The 25,548-nt window shown below is 34.7% G+C and overlaps 1 protein-coding gene across 2 annotated transcripts in view; it reads right to left on the reverse strand.

Moving 5' to 3' along the window:
- The window catches only part of SRFBP1 (serum response factor binding protein 1), a 60,541-nt gene that overhangs the window by 7,914 nt on the left and 27,079 nt on the right, over positions 1-25,548 (reverse strand). For both annotated transcript variants that reach the window (XM_082457908.1, XM_082457907.1), the window contains exon 4: positions 15,862-15,933. In XM_082457908.1, coding sequence (XP_082314034.1) covers positions 15,862-15,933 — 72 coding nt within the window. The remainder of the gene's footprint in view (positions 1-15,861; positions 15,934-25,548) is intronic.

The raw sequence follows: 25,548 nt of genomic DNA on the forward strand, positions 1-25,548 counted from the left end.
GTCAATTTTCATATAGCAGTCACAGCAAGCTTTTAAACATAACCAGATCATGTTATTTCCCTATCTGTTCTTTTTAAAGCTTTACTGCCTTCTGATGCTTAGGCTCTTCCTTTGCAAGCTCTTCTCTACTTGGAATACTCTACTCCCAAATACACACGGGCTGATCATCTCATTGTATTCAGGTCTCTGCTCAAATGTTATCTGAACTAAAACACTTTCCATCACTATTTACTTCACATCACTCAACACGGCACGCCAGTGCAGATATTTTCGTATCTGTGAGGCAGGGACTTTTGTCTTCCACATTCCTGTAGACCTAGTGCCTAGGACAATAACTGATAATAGTTGGCATTCAATAAATATTCCATGAAGCAAGTAAAAATTTCACTAGTGTGTGAAAGTAGAGCTATCAGCTTTAAACATCTTTACTTTAAATTTACCCTTCATTGTTAACAGCCCAATAAGGCCTTTTCCTTCCCAGTAATAAACACTTATGAGTACCTAAGTAAAAGCAAGATGATAACAGTTTGAAATCTATTCTGTTTGGAGAACTTATCTAGGTAGAGTCCCTCAGAGAACAACTCCTTTAAATTAGACCTGGTGCAAATCCTGTGCCAGGACGATTTGCTGCCTAATTACCTTCTGTCCTGGGTCAAATGGTATCCTCCCCAAATTTTTATCCAACTAGAAACTGAGAATGTGATCCTACTTGGAAACAAGGTCATTGCAGATATAATTAATTAAGAGGAGAGCATACTGGTTTAGGGTGGGCCCTAAATCTAATATGACTGGTGTCTCTATAAGGAGGGCACTTGGATACAGAGGCACGGGGAGACAGAAAGGGAACACCACTGAGGCAAAGGCTGCAATTACCCTGCCACAAGCCAAGTTGGAAGAAGCAAGGAAGGGGTCTTCCCTAGAACCTTCTGAGGAAGTACAGCCCTACTGATGCCTTGATTTCAGATTTCTAGTCTTCTGAAACGCAAGAAAATATTATAAACTTCTGTTGTCATATAACATTTAACTTTTGGTATTTTGTTATAAATTTTTGTTGTTATATACCATCTAGTTTTTGGTACTTTGTTACAGCAGCCTTAGGGAAACTAATACACCTTGATTCTGACTCTTAGACACTGTCTCTGTTCAGCCTTCTGCAAGAAATATAGTCCATTTGGAGACTATTCATTAAGTACGGTGTTAAGCCAATCCTGTTTCTTCAACTCCTTGCTGGGTTTCCTTTTTTTTTTTCCCTCTTTGGTAACGATAAGTTTGTTTTCTATGTCTGTGAGTCTGTTTGTAAATAAGTTCATTTGTATCATTTTTTTAGATTCCACATATAAGTGATATCATTTGATATTTATCCTTCTCTGTCTACTTCACTTAATACGATAATCTCTAGGTCCATCCATGTTACTGAAAATGGCATTATTTCATCCTTTTTATGGCTGAGTAATATTCCATTGTGTGTGTGTGTGTGTGTGTGTGTGTGTGTGTGTGTGTGTGTGTTTATCACGTCTTCTTTACCCATTCATCTGTCAATGGACATTTAGGACGCTTCCATGTCTTGGCTATTGTAAATAGTGCTGTTATGAACACTGGGGTGCATGTACCTTTTCGGATTAGAATTTTCCCCGGATATATGCCCAGGAGTGGGATTGCAGGATCATATGATAACTCTGTTTTTAGTTTTTTTGTTTTGTTTTTTTTTTTACTTTGAAGAAACCTTTACTGCTTATTCAAATGATAAATAACAACTCATTAAGTTGTCCAAGCAGTTTATTCCTCTATAAGATAATGAATGAGCAAAAAAGAGAATATTCAGAATGATATGCTCATTTCCCTAGGATGTTCAATAAGCAACATACTGTGTTCTTTCAGCTTAAAAGGTTCTAACTATATTGTATTCCACACAGCATAGGTCACCTGTGCTGTGTGTTTTTAGTTTTTTAAGGAAGCTCTACACGTTCTCCATAGTGGCTACAACAATTTACATTCCCACCAACAGTGTAGGAGGGTTCCTTTTTCTCCACACCTCTCCAGCATTTATTATTTGTTGACTTTTTGATGATGGCCATTCTGACTGGTGTGAGGCAATACTCCATTGTAGTTTTGATTTCCATTTCTCTAATAATTAGCAATACTGAGCATCTTTTCATGTACTTGTTGGTGACCTGCATGTCTTCTTTGGAGAAATGTCTACTTAGCTCTTCTGCCCATTTTTTAATTGGGTTATTTGTTTTTTTTGATATTAAGCTGTATGACCTATTTGTATATTTTGGAAATTAACCCCTTGTTAGTTAATTAACCACACTGTTTGCAAATATTTTCTCCCAGTCAGTAGGTTGTCTTTTAATTTTGTTTATGGTTTCCTTTGCTGTGTAAAAGCTTTTAAGTTTAATTAGGTCCCATTTGTTTATTTTCATTTTTATTTCCATTACTCTAGGAGACAGATCCAAAAAATTATTACTGTGATTTACATCAAAGAGTGTTCTGCTTATGTTTTCCTCTAGGAGTTTTATAGTATCTGGTCTTACATTTAGGTCTTTAATCCATTTTGAGTTTATTTTTGTATAGAGTGTTAGAGAATGCTCTAATTTCAGTCTTTTACATGAGGCTGTCCAGCTTCCCCAACACCACTTACTGAAAGAGACTGTCTTTTCTCCATTGTATATTCCTGCCTCCTTTGTCACAGATTAATTGACCATAAGTGCATGGGTTTATTTCTGGGCTTTCTATACTGTTCCATTGATCTATATGTCTGTTTTGGTACCGGTACTATACTGTTTTGATTACTGTTGCTTTGTAGTATAGTCTGAAGTCAGGGAGCATGATTCCTCCAGCTCCATTCTTCTTTCTCAAGATTGTTTTGGCTATTCAGGGTCTCTTGTGTTTCCATACAAATTAAAAATTTTTTTGTTCTAGTTCTGTGAAAAATGCCATTAGTAATTTGATAGGGATTGCACTGAATCTATAGATTGCCTTGGGTAGTATGGTCATTTTGACAATACTGATTATTCCAATCCAAAAACATGGTATATCTCTGCTTCTTTAACTCCTTGTTGGGTTTCCTGAAGTAATACAGGACTTCCTACTCATGTTATCTACCTAGGAGAAACATGAGCGAATCTGGCAAGAAAGCCTATTGCTGGTATCCTGTGTTACTCAGTGACCGGCTGGGCTGCTGAAAGTATGGGTCAAACACACTGGCTTGAGTTTTGTAGAAAAGCTATTAACACAGAAACCTCAATGAAGAACATGCTTTTTCAGGCTGAAAAGGCTCAACACAATAGATGAAAATAGAGTCACATCACAATGCTGGGGTCTACAACTTTCAGAAAGAAAAAATAAAATCACATGCACAAAATTCAAGAATCAGAATTAGAGGTCAGGACAATAAATTTGTAGGAAAATGATTTCCAAACTAGAGAAGAATAAAAATACTTTCAGACATGGAAGTTTTTAAAAGTTTACATTCTTTGAACCTTTCTCCCTAGAAGCTACTGGCTCCACTAAAATGAGGAAGGAAACAAAGAATGAGGTAGGCATGGGATAAAAGAAACAGAAGATCCAGGCAAAAGGAATGCCCAGTATGGTAACAGGAGATTTAGATTTAGATTTACAATACCTAGTGTTATTAACTATCTTGAGAGGAGATTTCAATAACTGATGAGGAGTTTGGTGTTATATAGAGAGTACACAGAAAACAACAAAATAAACATAATAATTACAAACTATAAGTAGAAATATTATACAGAAAAAGAAAAGTAATAATCACTCACTACGTGACTCACAGCCAAAATAACATAATCACTAAATGTTCATCTAATCTAAATCTAACCCAAGTATATTAGGAAGATAGAAGGGATAAGGAGGGTACATATACGACACAGGGGCTGAAGGAGGAAAGAGATCTAAATCCTTATAAACCACAGCAGGAAGTCACTAATGCTTCAAATGTACTAATATAAACATACTTATGTGGGGGTAAATCCTGTCAGAATCAACTGAACTTGAAAGTGGGGAAAGACCAAGAGAGAGAACTGTCATTTTCACAAAAAAATCTTGTAGAACTATTTGATTTTCAAACTGGCCCATGGGCCAACTTCTCACCTGCTGTCTGTTTTTAAAAATAAAGTTTTATGGGAATACAGCCAAATTCATTCATTCACATACTATCTATGGCTGCACTATGTCACAATGGCATTGTTGAGTAGTTGTGACAAAGACTGTAAGGCCTAGAAAGCCTAAAATATGTACAGTACTGTCCTTTACAGAAAGAGTGTAATGTTGCTCTACATTACATGCAAGTAGAATCCTCAGTGGAAGTAAACTAAAAACTGAGGAAAACAGAAAAAAAATTTTTTTTAGCAGGCTCATCATGTTTAAAAGTTGAATTTAAAACAAAAACACTGCCACGACAGACTTTTGTTGCCAAATCGAGGCAACAGGTTATAGCACTAAATGCAATAAATGTGCTTCCTGAACGCTGACATAATAAGAGATTCCGGCTTAGTAGAAACAATTCGGTATTCAGTGCAGAAGCAGTATGTCTTAATCTTCAGGACTAATTCTAGAACATTTATATGTAAAAACAATAACAGTGACAACAAAAACAACTAGTCCTGACAAATGTTATACACACCCCAGGAATCTTTCCTCAGGTTACAAGGGAAAAAGACATTCCAATAGCATCTGTTTTTTCTTTAACTGTTTCTTTCAGTATATTTCCCGAGTAGCTACTAAAAATTCAATTCACTTCAAAGAAAATTCCTGATATATGAACAACTGTATCTGTAAGGCAGATAAACTAGAAAGTAATTATTTTTATCATGTGAGTTAATTTCACGTTTTAGATAAGAAGTTCTGGGAATACGAAATAGATTTTGACTGAAGGTATTCATGTATAATTGTTCAAAACCATATTTACTACTGTTACCAAATCCCTGTTTTGACAACTTGCTAAAAGCTTTAATGAACCGGGTATTTTTCTTTCCAGAGTTAGCTATATCTTTCCATCTTAGTTATAAAGTTTTAGAAGAACAGTGGTAATACTTGTGTGTTGTGTCTAGTGTTGACTCAAAGTAATACTGCTTTGATAGGAATCATTTTATCTTTGAATTTACTTAGCAATGCTATTTCTCTGCCCTGGAAGATATCCCAGAGTTAAGTGTGACTTAGTGATCTAATTTCAGTAAATTCTCTTAAAAAAAAAAGAGGTGGGGTGGGGGCTCTAGAATAAGATTTAAAATTGTACAATTATGTATTAGTCTAATAAATGAAGATGTTATTCTTATATGTCATCCTCTATAACTGTGGTGGACTTATTTGGGGAGAATACAGGTTAATAAGAAGTGAGATTGGTTAAAAAATAGCCATTGCGTTGCATAATCCCAGGGTTGGCATTCACACTGTAGTTGTCACAATTGGAGTTGTACAGTATATTGCTTATGCACTCATATGTACCAGCAGTGAGTTCAAAGAAGAACATGAAGGCTTGAGTCTACAAGCTATATAGGTCTATAAAATTAAGTAGTTACTAATCAGGTATGATTACATAACAATTTAATAAGCAGAATTATGTATACCACAGCTTTAGGTTCTGTGATTATACGTAATTTGTGTTTTTAAAGAAAACAGATAACGGTATCAGCAAATAAAAGTATTATTCTCTTGAAAGTACTTTGTTGATAAAAGTAGGTACTTTAACATAAGATATAAAACATATTCTCATTCTTTATGCTTCTCAGTTTGACAGCTAGTATGTGATGACAATGTGGCTTACTTAGGAAATCTAAGAGGTGTGGGCATTTAACTTCCTGTAATCACTCCATATCAGAGAACAATTTTATATCTCTGGGTAAGTTTTGAATAGCTATAAATACAAAATCCAGTTTATAGTATGAGGCAGTATCCCTGTCCTTAACAGTGGCTAGGATAGACACTACTCCATTGGTAGGAATGCAATTGTTTAAAAGAACATAAGAAGAAGAATGGGTTGAAAATAAACGGCTTCTCTAATTAATGCCAATCCTTTTCAAACTCTTCCAAAAAAAACATAGAGGGGGGAACATCACTAAACTCATTTTATGAGCCAGCATTGCCCTGACATCAAAGCCATATAAGGACACTACAGGAAAAGAAAACTACAGGATAAACTATTTACCCCTGATAAATAAAGATGCAAAATTCTAGACAAAATTCTAGCAAATCAAATTCAACAGCACATTCAAAAGATAATACACCATAATCAAGTGGGATTTAACCATGGGATGCAAAGATGGTTCAATATCCACCAATTAATGTACATGATGTACCTACCACATTAACAGAATGAAGGCTGAAATATCACATGATCCTCTCAATAGATGGACAAAAAGACAAAATTCAACATCCTTTCATGATAAAAGCTCTCAACAAATTGGGTATAAAAGGAACATACCTCAGTTTAACAAAGATCATGTATAACAAACACAGAGCTAACATCATTCTCAACAATGAAAAGCTGAAAGGTTTTCCTCTAAAGTCAGGAACAAGACAAGGGTGCCCACTCTCACCACTTTTATTCAACATGGTACTGGAAGTCTTAGCCAGAGCAATTAGGAAAGAAAAAGAAATAAAAGGCATCCAAATTGGAAAGGAAGAAGTAAAATGGTCTCTGAATACAGATGACATGATCTTATACACAGCAAACCCTAAATACTCCACTAGAAAATTGTTAGAAATAATAAAACAAATTCAGTGAAGTTACAAGATACAAAACCAACATACATAAATCAGTTGCACTTCTACACAATAACAACAAAATATCTGAAAGAAAAATAAAGAAAACAATCCTATTTACACTACCATCGAAAACAGCAAAATACAAGGAGGTAAATGATCTGTACACTGAAAACTATAAGACTTTGATTAAAGAAATTGAGGAAGACGCAAATAAATGCAAAGATACCCCATGTTCATGGAATGGAAGAATTAATACGGTTAAAATGTCTCTACTATCAAAAGCCATCTAAAGATTCAACTCAATCCCTATCAAAATTCCTCCAGAGTGCCAATTGAAGGATGAATGGATAAAGAAGGTATAGTATATATACAACAGAATATTATTCAGCCATGTGAGAGAAGAAAATCCTTCCATTTGTGACAACATGGATGGATCTGGCATTATGCTAAGTGAAATAAGTCAGATACAGAAAGACAAATCCAGCACAGTATCACTTATATGTGGAATCTACAAAAAGCCAAACTGATAGAAGCAGAGAGCGGAATGGTGGTTGTCAGGGACTGGGAGAAGTTAGTCAAAGGTATGAACTTTCAGTTACAAGATGAGTAAGTTATGGGGATCTAATATTCAGCATGGTGACTACAGATAACAATACTTTATCAAATATTTGAAAGTTGCTAAGAGTCAATCTTAAATGTTCTCACCACACACACACACACACACACAAATTACGTAAGGTGTTGGATGTATTAACTAACTTTATTATGGTAATCATTTCATACTATATATGTATATCAAACCATCACGTTGTTTACCTTAAACTTATACAATGTTATGTCAATTTATATCTCAATAAAGCTAGAAACAAAAAACTTTTTTACCAAAATATTTAAATATATCAGCATCTTTAGAATAAAAGAAAAAAAAGAAAAAGAAAAAAGAAATGGTTTCTCAAGTTCTCACTTAGCTGGAATCTATTTAACAAAAATGTTGTCTTGTAGGTATGTGCCATACCCACTTTGTACCACAATGGTATTTGTGTATGAACATTTCAATATGTCCCTACTGCTTCTAATTTTTATAAAGTGGAATTTTGATAAAGCTAGCTACACGACACCACTGCTAAATATCTTAGGGAATGAACTATTCTTGTTATAATGAAATATGAACTATTCCTGTTATAATGAAATATGACAATGTCAGAGTTGTTTAAGAATATTTAAAAAAAAATAATACAGTGCAGAAATACCACAAAAATCTTGCTAAGATTGTGTGAGGGATACAAAATATTTAATTTTTTTTTTTTTTTTTGGCAAAACAAAACCACACACAGAGAGGACAGCCCCGTCATTTTCATATCTGATGCAGTAAGAATTTTGAAGGGGGACTGAAACGCATTACCAGAATGTCTGATCTGGAAGAGCTGCTTATTAGAGAAATGAGAAAAAACAAAAGCCAGAGATGGTAAGTGACCTGCCTGAAGTCATGCAGTTAGAGGCAGGCAATGATAGCTGGAATGCAAAAACGCCTAAAAATGTAAGCCTCTTCCCTTTGTAAAGGAATCTTTGCAAATAGAAGCATGGTAGACAAAAAAATCCTTTTATTTATTTGCTAGCTGTATTTAATTAATTCATATCTGTTCTTGATGGTCTGTTACTGATTTGCAAATCTGAGTAGCTCATGATTTGGGGAGTAGAAGAAATATTCTAATGGGGAAAAAACTGTGCAAATGGAAAAACTGTTAATGACATACACATTAGTTATATGCTTTATAAATACTCGGGGTTTAAATTTTCATTCTTTTAAGACGAATAAAAGATGTTATACATGTACATGCATACCTTGTTTTATTGTGCTTTGTTTTATTGCACTTCACAGATATTATGTTTTTTTTACAAATTGAAGGTTTGTAGCAACCCTGTGTCTATCAAGTCTATTGGCACCATTCTTCCAACAGCATTTGCTCACTTTGTGTCTCTGTATCACATTTTGGTAATTCTTGCAATATTTCAACTTTTTCATTATTATTATATTTGTTATGGCAATCTGTGACCACTGATCTTTGATGTTACTACTGTAATTGTTTGGGGCGCCAAAAACCACGCTCATATAAGAAAACAAACAACTGATGTTCTGACTGCTCCACTGAACACTGAGATGTTCCCCTGTCTCTCTCTCTCTTTGGGCCTCCCTATTCCCTGAGACAAAACAATATTGAAATTAGGCCAATTAATAACCCTACAATGGCCTGTAAGTATTCAAGTGAATGGAAGAGTCACATGTCTCTAACTTTAAATCAAAAGCTAGAAAGGACTAAGCTTAGTGGGGAAGGTATGCTGAAAGCCAAGATAGGCTGAATGCTAGGCCTCTTGCCCCAAACAGTTAGCCAAGATGTAAATGCAAAGGAAAAGTTCTTGAAGGAAACTAAAAGGGCTACTCCAGTGAACACACAAATGATTAGAAAGCAAAACAGCCTCACTGCTGATAACAGAGAAAGCTATAGTGGTCTAGATAGAAGATTAAACCAAGCCACAACATTTCCTTAAACCAAAGCCTAATCCAGAGCAAGACCCTAACTCTCTTCAGCTCTTTGAAGGCTGAGAGAGGTGAGGAAGCTGCAGAAGGAAAGCTAGCAGAGTTTGGTTCATGAGGTTTAAGGACAGAAGCTGTCTCCACAACATCAAAGGGCAAGGTAAAGCAGCAAGTGCTGATGTAGAAGCTGTAGCATATTATCCAGAAGATTTGGCTAAGATAAACAATGCAGGTGGCTACACTAAACAACAGATTTTCAACGTAGAAACACCCTTTTTGGGAAGAAGATGCCTTTTATAGCTAGAAAGGAGAAGTTAATGCCTGGCTTCAAAGGACAGGCTGACAACTCTTGTTAGAAGCTAACGCAGCTGGTGACTGAAGCTAAAACTAGTACTCATTTACCACTCCGAAAATCCTAGGGCCCTTGAGAATTATGCTAAATCTACTCTGCCCAGGCTCTCTAAATGGAACAATAAAGTCTGGAGACAGCACATCTGTTTATAACAGGGCTTGCTGAATTGAATATTTTAAGCCCATTGTTCAGACTTACTGCTCAGAGAAAAAGATTCCTTTCAAAATATTACTGCTCATTGACAATGCACCTGGTCATCAGGGCTCTGATGGAGGGGTACAACGAGATTCATGTTGTTCTCATGCCTCCTAACACAACACACATTCTGCAGCCCCATGGATCGAAGAGTCATTTCAACCTTCAAGTCTTCTTTAAGAAATACACTTCATAAGGCTATAGTTGCCATAGCCAGCGATTCCTCCTATGGAACTAGGCAAAGTAAGTTGAAAACCTTCTGGAAAGAATTCACCATTCTACATGCCATTAAAAACATTCATGATTCATGGGAAAAGGTCAAAATAGTAGCAGTAACAGGAGTTTGGAAGAAGTTGATTCTAACCCTTATGAATGACTTTGAGAGGTTCAAGACTTCAGTGAAGGAAGTAACTGCAGATGTGGTGAAACCAGCAAGAGAACTAGAATTGGAAGTGAAGATGTGACTGAATTGTTGCAATCTCATGATAAAAGCTGAATATATGGGGATTGCTTCTTATGGATGAGCAAAGAAAGTGGTTTCCTGAGATGGAAACTACTCCTGGTGCAGATGCTGTGAAGATTGCTGAAATGACCACAAAGGACTTAGAATATTATATAAACTTAGTTGATAAAACAGCAGCAGTGTTTGAGAGGACTGACACCAATTTTGAAAGAAGTTCTATTGCGGGTAAAATGCTATCAAACAGCACTGCCTGCTACAGAGAAATCGTTTCTGAAAGGAAGAGGCAATCGATGCTGCACACTTCATTGTTGTATTATTTTAAGAAATCACCACAGCCACCCAAACTTCAGCAACCGCCACCCTGATCCGTCAGCAGCCATCAACTTCAAGGCAAGACCCTCCACCAGCAAAAAGAATACAACTTGCTGAAGACTCATGACGGTTAGCACTTTTTGGCAATGAAGTATTTTTAAATTTAGGTACGTACATTTTTTAGACATAATGCTATTGCACACTTAATAGTCTACAGTACAGTGTAAACATAACTTTTATATGCACTGAGAAACCAAAAATTTATCACTTGCTTTATTGCGGTTATTTGCTTTACTGAGGTGGTCTGAAATTGAGCCCCTGGTATCTCTGAGGTATGCCTGTAGTTCTTAAAATGTTTGATTTGGAAAAAGTCTTAGTTAAAAATACCAAATTTTATAAATTACAGCAATCATTTAAATAAATGTTTAAATTTCTCTAATAAAAATTTGTCAAATTTAACACTTTAAACCTTTCTTTAATTTTATTCTTAAGAAAGCAATTAGAAATCATTCATTTAATTTTTTAAGTTCAAATTTTAACAAGAGGTTAAAGAGGTAAAGGGAATATAGACCAAAGATTTTATCTAACAATTAGACTAACAGTATTGACTTGATCTCAAGACCACTTAGCCAGTTAGGAACAAGCTAGAGTTCAAAGTCAGGTTTCTGAATTCAGTCTAGTATTCTCAACAAGTTTTCTTCTAAACTATTTGAGATAACTTTCCCTCATTTTGTGACCCAACTCCAAGCCTCCCTCAAATCTTTTTGTAAAGAAATTAAATATAAACATAAGAAAAGAGGCTTGTTAATCAAGAGGGCTCAGGTTCATACCTTTGGCAGTGTTTTGGGTCTCTGCTGCAATGTGAGATGTCTACATTTTGCTTAAGGCACTGAGCCTAAGTGTAGGAACTCAAAGAGTCAGTACGACAGTCCCTGTCATGAGGGACTTCAAATTCTTTATCCTTCCTTACTTCTTTCCTGTCCATCTTCCTTCCTCACTTAGTTTCTCCCTCTTTATATTTACAGATATTTATATTTACATAAATATGCCTTATTATGTGAAGGCACAGTCTTACACATAAGGACACAAACACCATCTTTTGAGGTTCATGATCTTGCACTAATTTAAAAGGTTAAAACAAATGCACAAATAACTAACCCAAGGTAGAATGTGATAAACTTCATAGGAGAGACTGAAAATGTGGAGGTTTATAAAAGAATTCAAATACAGCCACACTTCTTAAATTTAAATAAAATTATTTTGAAGCTTAAAAGGCTAAGTAATCACGATTAACAAATAGTTTTTACACATGCATGGAACAGTCTTCACAATATTGGGGGATATGAAGGAAACCACAGCTTTCATTACTTGAAGTTGACACAGTGTTTGCCTTGGAAAATTCTCAGGAAACTGTGGTTTTCATACACCTCCAGTTTCTTCCATTTCAAATAAATTAAATTAAAAAAGGAAAACACCTCACTTTTTAATGGACACATTTTATTTTGGCATATGGGTATTTACTGTGAACACAAAGCATTTGGTGTTCAAGTTTGAAAAGAATTTTGAGAATGTACATGTAAATATAAACAAGAGTCTAAAAATGAAAAAGCTCTCTTACACACCATGTTCATTCCTTTGAAATGTTGCCTTAAAACAAACTGACGCTAAATGAACTAGTACAGGTAGAATGCTAGTAGCATACTTTTAACATTAACTGGACTTAAATTCAATTCCAGGTTTTACCTAATGATATAAACCAACACATTCATATTTGTATTTATTAAAAACATTTAGAGATATAATAAGAAACAGTCTATTCAGCTGGATCAGAAGAACTGTGGCAAACAAAGCAAAATACGGCTTAGAGTCCACATTTAAGAGAATGGGAGACTTTTCTGTATTCAATGAACTCTTAAAATCCCTACAACACCATGATTTCCAAAATGCAGTCTTACATATATGGGACTTATTCCATCCTTTTGTCCTAAACTTTCATTTTGTAGGCAGAGACATGGGTTTAGAACTTGGATCTGACATTTCCTACTGACTACCTATGACCATAGGTATATTTTACCTTTCTAGGCCCGTTGTCTCATCTGTTAAATGAGATTATCATCATCTTCCCTGAGAAAGCTAACGTATATAAAGCATCTAACGAGTCAGGCAACTGGTAGATGTTAACAAATATTAATTTGCTTCCTCTCATCCTGTAGCTGTTTAATATAACTGTGTTCTATTTCCTTCCTTTCTTCCATAGTGCTTAGCCGATTGCTCTGCATATAACAGATGTTTTGAATTGCGAAGCCCTTGAAATTCTGGCAATAATTGTCTGGAAATGTCACAGTTCTAGTCCCCAAACTCTCTAGCTTTAAAACTCTTGTACAAATATTAACTGGCTACTTAATCTTTCTAACCCCTTTCTGAATTTGGAAAATGAAGACACTACTAGTATTACTACACACCTACACACACATGTACACACACACGTGTGCACACATGAATGTTTTCTATACGAGATCATTGTTGTAAGATCAACTGAGGTAATAATGTATATGCATGAACTGTGCAGGCTCTAAGAAGTTACACAAATTAGTTTGTTCTGCTCTATTCTGATGGTCAGACAGCTTCAAATGTACAGAGCTCTATGTAATAGCCTTATTTCCTCTTTGGTCATCTTTCACTAACCTCCCTTCCTATGGCAAACTAATCAGTCTTCTCTCCATGACACTGCTACTTGCCTCATTTTTATTCCAGAAGTTTAATTTATTAACATATTTTGATACAGAACATGAATCCAATCAAAGAATATCACAAATGACATAAAACAGTAGCAAAATAGTTGAAATCAAATAGCTTGGGAGGAATCTGAAATCATTTTAAGTAAGACAATTTCCCTTGGCTCTAAATCCTCAAGGGTTCCATCAAGAACTCTGATGAAACAGAACTGTTTTCCTTTTCTCCTTCTCCACCTCCCTTTCCTTCCTTCTGTTTGGAGGAAGATACCAAAAGGGCAGAAATGCAATCAGGTTTCGCTTGACAATATTTCAGTTAGATCCTAAACTTTCTATGTGAATATTATAAATCTCATGACTACAAATATAGTAATATGCAAATGAATTTACTATTACAAAATAAAAATGGATAAGTGAATACAGACACATTTCCCCGTTTTTAGGATGACATTTCACACAATGGAAGGTTTAACAAAGGGTTGTAAATGAAAGAAGATACCCTAAAAAAACCTGATGCTACAAATATTACACATACATCAACTAATAGTAACCTTACAAAGTGAAAAAAATCTGACTGAAAAGTTAAAAAAAAAAAAAAAAAGGATATTTTATTTTGGATATTTTCAAGTTAAAATTAAATAATATTGTCAAGTTTTAGTGTTGAAATTTAAATGGAAACATAGTATTAGCCAACTAAAAATAAATTGCTTTTTATTCTCATCACAAATTAAATATTATTGAAATACTTTTAGAATGCAGCAACCAGAAAATTCAAAAAAATTTTTCTGGTAAAAACCTTAAATTATTATTTTTTTAAACTCTCAAGAGGAAACAAATATGTCCTACCATATTTTTATACAATTACCACTATTCTATTTAACATGTCATTATTTTGTCAGAAATATAGATAGACCAAGACACAAGTTAAAAACTATAACAGAACTAAAATTTTTCCTCTCTATGAATGAATGCTATGAAATAAGAATATTTACTGTAAAATCATGTTAGTATAAAATAAGGAAGCTGTTTGTAAAATTATGCTCATGACTTTGGTGTTGCCTTCCTGACAAGGACCGTGACAACAACAAATCTTCCCTCCCCTCAAACATACAAAAACGTTCATGTTCTGGCCTTCTTACAATAAAATGCTTTAAAATTTAACATGGCTAAAATCAGTGAATTGCAGAGAGGTGAGTGCTAGTGTACATAAATGTAGGATCAGAGTAATTTTTTCCTTAAGGCTGGAATAGGAAAATTGATATTTACAGTTGGAGATTCCAACACACATCTCTTAGTCAACAATAAAACAAGTAGGTAGAAAGTCAGTAAAGATGTAAATCACCTGAACAACACCATCAATCAGTTTGACCTAAATGACATTTATAGGACACTGATCCCAATATAATAATATTGTTTTCAGGTGCACATGAAATATTCACCAAGATAAGCCATACTCTGGACAAATAACACAAATAATAAAGTTAAAAGAATAAAAATCATAAAGAGTATGCACATGGATCATAAAGAAAACTAACAAAAAGATACCTGGAAACCCCCAATTGTTCAGAAATTAAACAATGTACTTCTAATTAAACCATAGGTTAAAGGTGAAATTTCAAGGGAAATTTAAAACATTTTAAACTCAAAGAAAATAAAATATATCATATTTATAAGATGTAGCTAAAGCAGTGCTTAGAGGGATATTTATAGCATTAAATGCTTATATTAGGAAAAAATAAAGGTCTAAATCAGTAATTTAAGCTTCCACGTTAAGAAACTAGAGAAAGAGCAAAGTAAGCACAAATGCAAGAGGAAGAAATAATACAGATTAGAGCAAATGTGAATAAAAGTGAAAAAAGAAATGTAATAGAGTTATAAAAATCAATTAATCCAAAAATCTGTTCTCTGGTGGAACTGTCACGTAGCCTTTAGCAAAGTGGGTAGAAATGAAAAAGAGGAAATACTAAGGATGAAGCAAGTGACGCAAATGCAAGGAGCAGAAGATCTGGGTAAAAGTCCTAACTGTGCACCTAACAGTGGCATACCCTTAATTAGCTCACTTCATTCTTTCTGAGCTTCAGTTTCCTTACAAAAAGGGGGTAAAAATAATTTTCATAGGGTAAATGCAGGGATTAAATAAAATATTCATAAAAACTATTTGGAAAGAATAAAAATAAAGAGTCTTTATTCTAATTTGTAAGATTAACAGACTAACTGCTATCTAACACACAAATGCCACATTAACTTCAACATACCTGTAAGGTCCTTGAGGGTGTGGTATCACAGCAAAGCAAAATTCATAAATTACCATAAAAATATTTTTTGCTGGCAGTAGTAGAGCTCAAATGGGGAAAAATCATTGTACACTAATAGTAATTGGCTTTTTAAAAAAATAATCACACCAGGTGATTGATTGACTGACTGACTGATTTTTTAGTAACTGGCTTTTGCTAAGTTCTCTCTTCAAGGAAAAAAGTGAAAGGAAAAAAGTAGGTCAACAATACAAATAAGGAACTTTTCCTAAAAGAAATACAACCCCTTGCAGAAGTACCTTTTTGCAGGTTTTTTCAAAGTTGATATCATCACCAAGAGCAGATTTAGTTACTGTATCAGGTTTCAACTCCTGTAAAAGAATAAAACAAACTAATTTTAGTTATGAGCTTTATTTTAAACTGTCATTATTATATGAGAAATTCCCATGTTTTGCTTTTAAGAAATCCATTATTTAAAGAAACTACTACTTATTTTAATGACATTTCAGGACATTGGCAATTCTATCAATTTATAAAGAAATGTAGAGATTTACAGAGAAACACTTAATTTTAATTCTTACTTTAAAAAAAAACAATATATATTTATTTATTTATGGCTGCATGCGGGCTTTCTCTAGTTGTGATGAGTGGGGGCCACTCTTCGTTGCAGTGTGTGGGCTTCTCATTGCGGTGGCTTCTCTTGTTGCAGAGAACGGGCTCTAGGCATGTGGGCCTCAGCAGTTGTGGCACGTGGGCTCAGTAGTTGTGGCTTGCAGGTTCCAGAGCACAGGCTCAGTAGTTGTGGCACACGGGCTTAGTTGCTCCGCAGCCTGTGGGATCTCCCAGACCAGGGCTTGAACCCGTGTCCCCTGCATTGGCAGGTGGACTCCTAACCACTGCGCCACCAGGGAAGTCTCTTAATTCTTGATTAAAAAAAAAAAAATCTAACCCACTAAACACTTTTCTATTATGGAAGGAATTAATCCAGATTTATTTTAGAAAATTAAAAAACACAGAAAAACAGAAAGAAAAATAAGTAAAATTACCAGCAATGTTTACATGGTTATAATTTTATTATACACCCTTCTACAAGCTTCTTTAAAAGAATTTAAGTTTGATATGCATTCCACTAAGGGAATGAAGGATGACTTTAGATCATATGAAAATGCAATTTTTCTACATTAATAGTTATCAAGTTATTCTAATACGCATGAAAAAAATGAACATTTTTTTTATTATTGTCTAGAAGAAAGCTAAATAGAAAAATCAGTTGATTTTAAAACAACACTGAATGACAGTAAGGTGTATTGTATATGTGATGTGACAAAAACTGTGCAAACATTAAGTGAAAATGATATTTAAATTATACTTTAAACAAAAACAGGACCATAGTATTTTGTAAACTAGCTTTATTTAATAACAGGGCAAATGTCTATTTTTGGTTTTTTTGCTCTTATTTATTTAACCAAATTCTTACTACTGGACATTAATACATTTTCTGATTTTTGATCTTTTTGTAAATAGGAATGTGATGACTACCCTTGTACATACTGCTTTGTGTAACTCCTCCTGAAAAATTACCACAGATTCTATATTAAAGAGCTATATTGGAGTTTTGGAAGAAGAGTAGAATGGGAAAAAAAAATCAAATATTGATAATGATGATCCAATGTCAAAAAGATCAGAAAGCACTGTTTCTGAGAGTAAAAACTCAATTTCATTTTGTGTACACTAATATAAATGTGAAAAATGTGTATGTAAAACAAATCCATATAAAAAGTACATAAATAATGGACTCCTTTTAAATTGTATATGTGTGTATATACAAAAAAATTCATTATGTGACATATTTTGGCTGAAAATGTCTTAAGTTTGATGAGCTAATTTAGGAGATGGCCTCCCTTAAGCAGTTTCAAGTTAATAAAGCTATTTAAATTACAGTTAAAAATCCAGATTTTAAGACTTGCCCCACGTTTGTCAATGGCTGGCTACAAGCACCTTTTTTTACTCTGTAAGACAAAAATCAGCCTAAAGAGTGAATTGGTTAAATTTTATTGCTAAAATGAACTTAAGTAAGTGCAGAAGGTAATGATACTACCTAAATCTCAACCCACCCACATATTCCCTCCAAAACAATAAATTCAACAAGGAGTACAAATAAAACCAAACATGAACCGTGCCCTCAGTGTTATTAGTAGATAAATACCTATAAGCAGAGAAACTAACACCAAATTCAACAGCTCTCACTGCTGCTACAAGCTTATGAATATACAGAGCCAGAGAATGAAAGACTAAGATACTAGGAGGAAAAGAAGAGAGTGGCGTGAAGGACATGCATTAATGACAGACAAAAAGCACCACAAGAAAGCAAAAAGTACTACAAAAGGTCAAAGTATTGAACACAAGTCTCAGATTTGGTAATTCACAGCACTACAGAGAAGGAAGGGCTTGAAAGTGAGTGATTTTGAAGGCGACAGCCTCAAGAAGCACTGCTTTGAGGAGAATTAGATAAACAGGGGTTGTGCACTTCCCTTTAGTGATAACAGTGTAGGTAAAGGAAAGAAAGAGAAATTAAGGACCCTACAGAGACGAAAGAAAATACATGTAAACCAAGTCCTCCTTCTCATTATCCACTAAAAAAATGTCACTTTGCCATACTGACATAAGGTGGGCCCTGTATAAGAAACGTCTACAGTTCGGAAAAGAAAAAAAGCCAAATTCATATAAAATTAATTTAAGAATAAAAAGGAAAATGTAAATCAAAATATTTTATCTGATTCTCTCCTAAAAACTAAACGTCAAAAAGACAACTGTAACATAACCCTGCAAACTTCATTGGGGAGCCTCAAACAAGTAGTTGGGGCCTATACAAAAAAATTTGCAAAATGAGAAATTAAAACACTGAAGAAGAGAAATAGGTAAAACACAGAAGTGCATCAACAGTTGATAAAGCTTAGGAAATAAAATGCAAGAAAAGAAAAACAATCTCAGAAAGAGAGAACAGATTTAAAGAAAAATTCAACAAGGAACACTGAAGAAAGTCAAGAAAACTACCAAGAAAATGAAAATAAGATAAAGAAAAAGGGACAGAAAGAAAGTGGCAAAGGATGATCCCACATACGTGTAATCGGAGTCTCTGAAGAAGAAAAACAATAGACAAAAGCCAGTACTTAAAACTATAGTTCTAAAACAACTTTCTGGAAAAAAACAACCCAAAAATTTAACAAAATGGTTTACTATGTACCTAGCTTAAAGAGACCTGGAACAATCAATAACGAAACTTATTCTGGTAAAACTATTAGATTTTAAAGACAAAGGAAAAAAATCTTCAGAACTTGTGGCCAAAAAGATCAATTTAGTTATAAGGGTGAAAAAACTGAGCTGGTATCAGATATCAAGAACAAAATAAACATAAGTATGCAGCAGCATTTTCAATATAAGCAAGTGTAAGCCAAGAATTTTACAGTCAAATAGCTCTAAAGAATCAGGTCTAGAGAAAATAGTTTTGAACTTGCAAGAATTCAGGAAATACAGTATACATGTGTTTGTCTCCAGAGGAATCTTCTAGAGGAGGAGTTCAGCCAGCAAGAGATAATTTTGGTAAAAGAACTGATGGTGAGTATGTATCTGCAGAGCTAGAATTAAAAGAAATGTGGGGGCACAGGAGAAAGAATAACACATAAACTTTGTCCTCATGCTCAGAGCCTGTGAATAAGTTACCTTACATGGCCAAAGAGACTTTATTATGTATTTAAGTTAAGGATCCTAAAATGAGGATCCTGGATTACCCAGAGTGGGCCTAATGTAACCACAAGGCTCCTCCTAAGAGGGAAGCAGAAGGGTATCAGTTAGAGAAAGAGGAGAAAAAGGGAGAGATACTGAGGTACTGAGATTTAAAGATGCTGTGCTGTTGGCCTTGAAGACGGAGGAAGGGGCCATGAGTCAATGAACACAGGTGACCTCTAAAACCTGAAAGAGTCTCCACAAGGGATACAATTCTGTCAACATCTTGGTTTAAAACTTCTGACTTCCAGAACTGTAAGATAATAAATCTGTGTTGTTTTTAGCCGCTAAGTTTGTGTTAACTTGTTGCAACAGCACTAGAAAACTAATATACATACGTTTTATCTCCCACCAATCTTCATATTATAAAATAATTCATTACACCATATTATTTGGACAGCATCATATACCATAAATAATGCCTAGAATTAAATACTTACCCTAAAACTATAAAAGTAAAATCTAGATGCATTTAGATGGCTTAAACTTTCCTTATCATCCCACTCATACTTCAGTATTTTGGGTCAACTCATTTTTACCTTAATTTTAAATATAAACATATGTGTCATTAAAAGGGAATGCTATCTCCTATGACATAGTTCATATAAAATTTTTAAATGGTGCTTAAATAACAAAACTGTATGGACAGGAATGCTGTGCCATAACTAGAATTTTGGTTCAGAACTATCCTAATTAGACACTGAGGAATTTAATAAATCAAGCAGTTTATTAGACAATGCAAAAATTGCAATAAAATATATATTATGAATTTATTCTTCCCTCCCTACACTTCTATTCAGAAGAGATCAGGAACTGCCTTTCAGAATAAGACTCTTTGATGTGTTATTCCAAATGGATAGACAGCACCTCAAATGTTAGTATTCCCTTCAGCAGGTAAGACGAAATTTAACCCACAGCCTTTCTCAATCCTTCTAAGAGTCTGCTATGCAGTCTACTTGACAAGTTCGTGGTAAATTGCCAGGACTTTCAAATCATCTCTTAATTGCTCCAAATTCTAAATTTATATACATTCTGACTCAGAATATCTAATACACGTTTAAAGGAAGAAGTCTTAAACAACTATTTTCATTATTCTTGGATTGGATTTAGTAGTTCTAATGATAGGTTATAATTTCGCCACAAAATTTAATTTACTCATATTGTAAGAATAAATTACCCTTCAAACTGATTATGAAAGCCGGTTGCTACAGCAAAATTCACTAGGGTCTAATAGATCAGTAATATAAACTGCAGGGGATAGTGGGAATTTATTTTTTTTTTAAAGATCTGAAGTAATTCACAGTTTTCAAAGAATGCCTTGGATGATGGATGTTTTACTGGATTTGCGGCTGCGGTACCTTACCTGACAATACATCTACTCTCTTCATTATAAACGAATGGCTTCCCACAAGAGTTTGAAAAGCACATAAGATTGCAAGCTTTGTGGATAAAACTCCAAAAAGCCCTCATTTAGGTAAAACGTAGAGAACTCTAAAAGACAAATGGTATTTAGAGGCTTGGACATGAAAGAGTTGCAACAATGCCAGGTTTCTGGCTAACTACTCAGAAGAGGAAGTAGTTGGAACCAGCTTGTTGGGAACACTTCTGCTTAAGCTAGTTTGAACATGGTTAGGTAGTAAGCCATCTGGTCAAAAGGTCTGAGGAACTACATAAAACAGTCAGGGAATAATTTATGCTTATACTAAGCTTAATCTTTCATTTTCTTGATGGGAAAATGGAATGAAGAGCCCAGAGTGTAAGTTCCTCAAGGGTGAGAATGGTCTCTTATCCACCTTTGACTATTTGATCCTAGTATAATGATATCAATACATTTGTTCAACAGAAATGGACCAGAGTGAAAAAATTTTAAATGCCTATTTCTTAGCGATAGGTTAGTAAAGTCTCTTACCAATAGACAAGTCAAATTCAGAATTTCCAAAGAATTTTTAGTTGCCAATGTGGGTTTTTTCTTTAGAAAAGCAAAGATGAAGAGATAAAATACTAGAAAAAATAGCTAGGACTACTAGAGTGTTGCAAAACAGAAGACTTAACTGCTCAAAAGTATTCTACATTACCATAATTTTTATTCATAGTGGGAGAAGGCCAAATACTACTTAAGAACTCACTGAAACGTAGATATTATATTGTGAACGGCTGGGAAACTGCATTAGCTAATAAGCTAGGCAGGTGCCATAAAAGACAAGACTGCTCTTTCTGAGAAAAGATTTCATTACCAACTGGAAAACTAAGATCCATTTCTAGACCCAACAAAAGACATTTCTACACAGCAGCTCTGTTCCTATTCCAAAGACATTAAACATACTCAATGCAGAAAGGTAGACTTAAACATGGTTAAGAAAATACCAATAAAAATGTGAAAGAAAAGACACCAGTTCAGTGCTTATATGATAATTTTACACTATGCTATTCCTAGTATATGGGGTTAATTCTAAGTAAAATGAATAAGACAGGAACACTTGGCTTTCTTTTATACAAAACTAATTCCAATGCCTTTTTTCAGATAAAATATTTCTCTTAAATTTTAGAGTTTTCTGTACTTTAAATTGAATTTAACCATTTCAAATAATTCTGCAATTTCAAATGCAGAATAAGATACATTATTCCATATGGTAATTTGCAAATTTTATACCAAAGTCATACATTATGGACTTTGGAAAAAAATACCTACCTAGATTTCAACTTAAAAAAGAAAATTTTAAACACTTAAAATTTGACAGAAAGTAAAATGACAAAAGTAAAAACACAAAACCATTCTCAATTAGAAAACCATGGATCAAGAAAAAAACAATGGGAAAATGAAGATACCTGAGTTATGTAACAAATGCTAAATATGGAATACTGCACTAAACAACTTTAAAATGAGTGTAAGAGAGACACATTAGACAAGTAAAACGAGCTATTTTACAAAAATGCTGCAAAGATTTTTCATAAAAAAAGATGTTTAAATATATCATCAAAGGGAAATTAAAAATAACATTAATTGCCACCAATCAAATGCTAACTGAACTTAGTTTCTGAAACTGAGCTTAAGTAGTTTTTTTCCCTTAGATTTCCTTAAAATAACTCAAGTCTGAAAATCTTCATCTTCCCACTTGCAAGCTTATTCATCAGTGAGCAGGGCTCCGTGCTGACCTGTATAAGACATACATTCTTTTATTTTAGACATTCAATCCAGCTTTATTTCTAGCATCAGTATAACTCGTTTCTTTTATTTAAGGTTTCAAATTTATAACTATCCAATCCATCTTAAAGATGAAATAAAGCATTAACTTCTTTACAATATATATGCTATGAGTTACTAATCCATTCATAAAACATCAGAATTATAAGGGACTTCAGCTCTCACATAATTCTACACCTGTGTAGGAAAGGGTTAACTCAGCAGGCCTGGGCTGCTCAAACTCTGCACATTCCTGAGAAGGCCCATCTTCAGGACTGACCTTTGGCCAGTTCCTAGGAAATAAGTTCTGAGCCCTTGGGCCACAGGCTTACCAATTTGTTGAGGCAGTTTACCCTAACAATGTGATTTATGGTGATCAAGTCTCTGCTCTGGGGAGCTGGAGCCTGAGTAGTTAAGGTGAGTCACGTAGGTGATTCATGGCTATGTGACTGGCTCCCGAAAAAACCCCTGACACCAAGGCTCAACTGAGCTTCCCTGGTAGGCAACACTCTGCAAGTGTTGTCACACATCACTGCTAGGAGTGTGTCCATGCGACTATACTGGGAGAGGGCATCTACAAGCTTACGCTTGATTTCTCCTGGACTTCCCCCCATGTGCCTTTTCCTTTTGCCGATTTTAATCTGTATCCTTGAACAGAAATAAACTGTTGCTCTGATATAAAAGTTTTTTCTTTTCCCTAAGTCCTGTGAATCCTTCTAGTGAATCACTTAACCTTGGGAACCCTCAACCACTCAACTTTATAGAAGAGAAAATGATAACCCAATAAAGTTTAAGAGACTCATTCAAGGTATTACAACAGGGCTCAAACTAGAATCCCCATATTTTGCTTTTTGCCATAACCTGTTGTCAGTGGTGATAAAGTAGAAATTCCTTCTTCATGTTAAACTAACATTGTTCAAGTTTCCTGAATTAAAGATAGCCATTCACTAATAACCAGATCCATCAGAATATTTCAGTTCCTTTATTTCACACTGTGCCAGATGCTATTGCTTTGCTTATATTCAAAAGAGCAAATTTAATTGAAATTAGTTAATCCCAATTTTGATAATTTGGCTGTCTCCTTGTCTTTCTTCTCTCCAGAGGCTTTCGTTTGAACAAATGAATATACTGACTCATAACTATATAACCAGTGTAATGCTGTCTCTGGCTGAGTGGGTAAAGTATGTTTGCAACCAAACTATTCTGTATCAGGCAGTGGGAAGGGACACTGGGTAAAGACAAAAAGTAACTTGGAGGCAGTAATCAAGCTGACATTAATTCCAAGAGGCTCTAAGATTGGGCTTTTAACGCAGTAAAATATAAAACATGTTTGTAGTTTCCAAAATGTGATTTAAATTGGAATATGACATTTAGATTATGAAGGGTTAATCCCAATACCAGGGAATTACAAGGTGACAAGAAAAGTCTGGATTCTTGGAGGTTTTTCTTGTCTATTTGGAAATGAGGCAAGAAATGCACTTCTCTGAAATAAAGAAACTGAAATAACTCGTGAGAGACCTATTGACATCCAAATTCATGCTTTTCCACAGATGGGATTCTCATTATGGTTACCCTTCAGTGACAACAAGAACCTTATTTCCTAAATATTGTTCTACTGTCTCCTAAATACAGTACCAGATGGAACTTCAATAAGGTTATACTCTGTCATCATATTGCCAAGGGATTTTTCCAAATAAAATCTTTGTCTTACTCCTTCACCTATTCCTGTGTTATCTATGGTAATTAATGGCATCTCCAGCCTCTGCTACTCAGGTTAGACAGCTCAGAGTCATCTGACACTGTGGGCCTCTTCGTCATGCTTCTGTTATGCTCCCATCCCCCTTTCCACTTTCTCTGCTGTAGTGTGTGTTGAATTTAGTTCCCTCCTTTGGATTACCATTATCCTACCCACAGCTTCAGAACTTCATTATCGATTGTGTGGATTATAATAGCGTAACAGGGTTTCCTGCTTCCAGAACCAGTTAACTCCAAGGCCCATTATGTCACCGTCTTGAATACAGAATGAAGCCAAAGAACTTAAGTCTGGTCTTTCATTACCTGGTCTCAATGCCTCTTTCTAATATTACATAATACACTTTTTCTAGGAGTCTCATATGCCATTCATTCAGTTTTACACAGAATTTCCTGAATAAATTTCCTATTCTCCCACCTCAGTATCTTTGGCTGGCCGTCTGCTTTTAAAATTTTTATCGTGAAATGCCTTTCTCTAACTGGTCACCTACCTTTCTCACTCCCCTTCTCCCCAGTCAAGATCTATTCAATTCTTGGTTTCTGAATGCCACTAAAATGAAACAAGGCTTCTTAGAGAAATGGCTGATTATGGATCTGAGGCAGAAAAAGTATAATCCCTGCAAAATTTTGTTATGCCAGAAAAGGAAGAATTGAGTTCTCTCAAAAAGTCATAAAAGCTGGCTTAGAAAGGATACTACTGGTCAAATTTGGGTGTCCAAAAGAGTAATGACAGCAAATTATAACCACACTGACCATATCATTTGTTGTTCAAACCAGGACCCATTTGAGAGTGAAATGAGGCTCTATTAAAAATAATGCTGGGACAAGTGATGATTACCAGAACACCAGGGAAATCTAGTCGTATGGTCACCCTAATTATAACACTTGACAATTCTTGCTACCTCCAGATTCTCTTTATTTTCTCTTAAAGCCACTTCAAGCAGGCTTTTACCCCAGCAATGCTATTCTCGTTAAACTGACCAATCTTCACGTTGCTAAATCTAATGAGCAGATCTCAGCGCTCCTCTTACTCAACATCTGACTCTTACCTTCCTTGGCCTATTACCAACTTTCAGTAAGTTAATTGCTCCTTTTTCCTTGATATACTTTCTTTATTTGACTTACAGGACCCATGCTATTGGCTGTTCTTTCTTAGCTTTCTTTGCTAGTTCTTCCTTAGCTTTCTTTGCTAGTTCTTCCTCTAACTAAATACCTTAACAGTAGACCACGATTCTGTCCTTGGTATTCTTCTCTTCACTATTATCTAATA

Source organism: Balaenoptera physalus, assembly GCF_965194825.1.
Source record: "Balaenoptera physalus genome assembly, chromosome: 3".
Taxonomy (NCBI): Eukaryota; Metazoa; Chordata; class Mammalia; order Artiodactyla; family Balaenopteridae; genus Balaenoptera; species Balaenoptera physalus.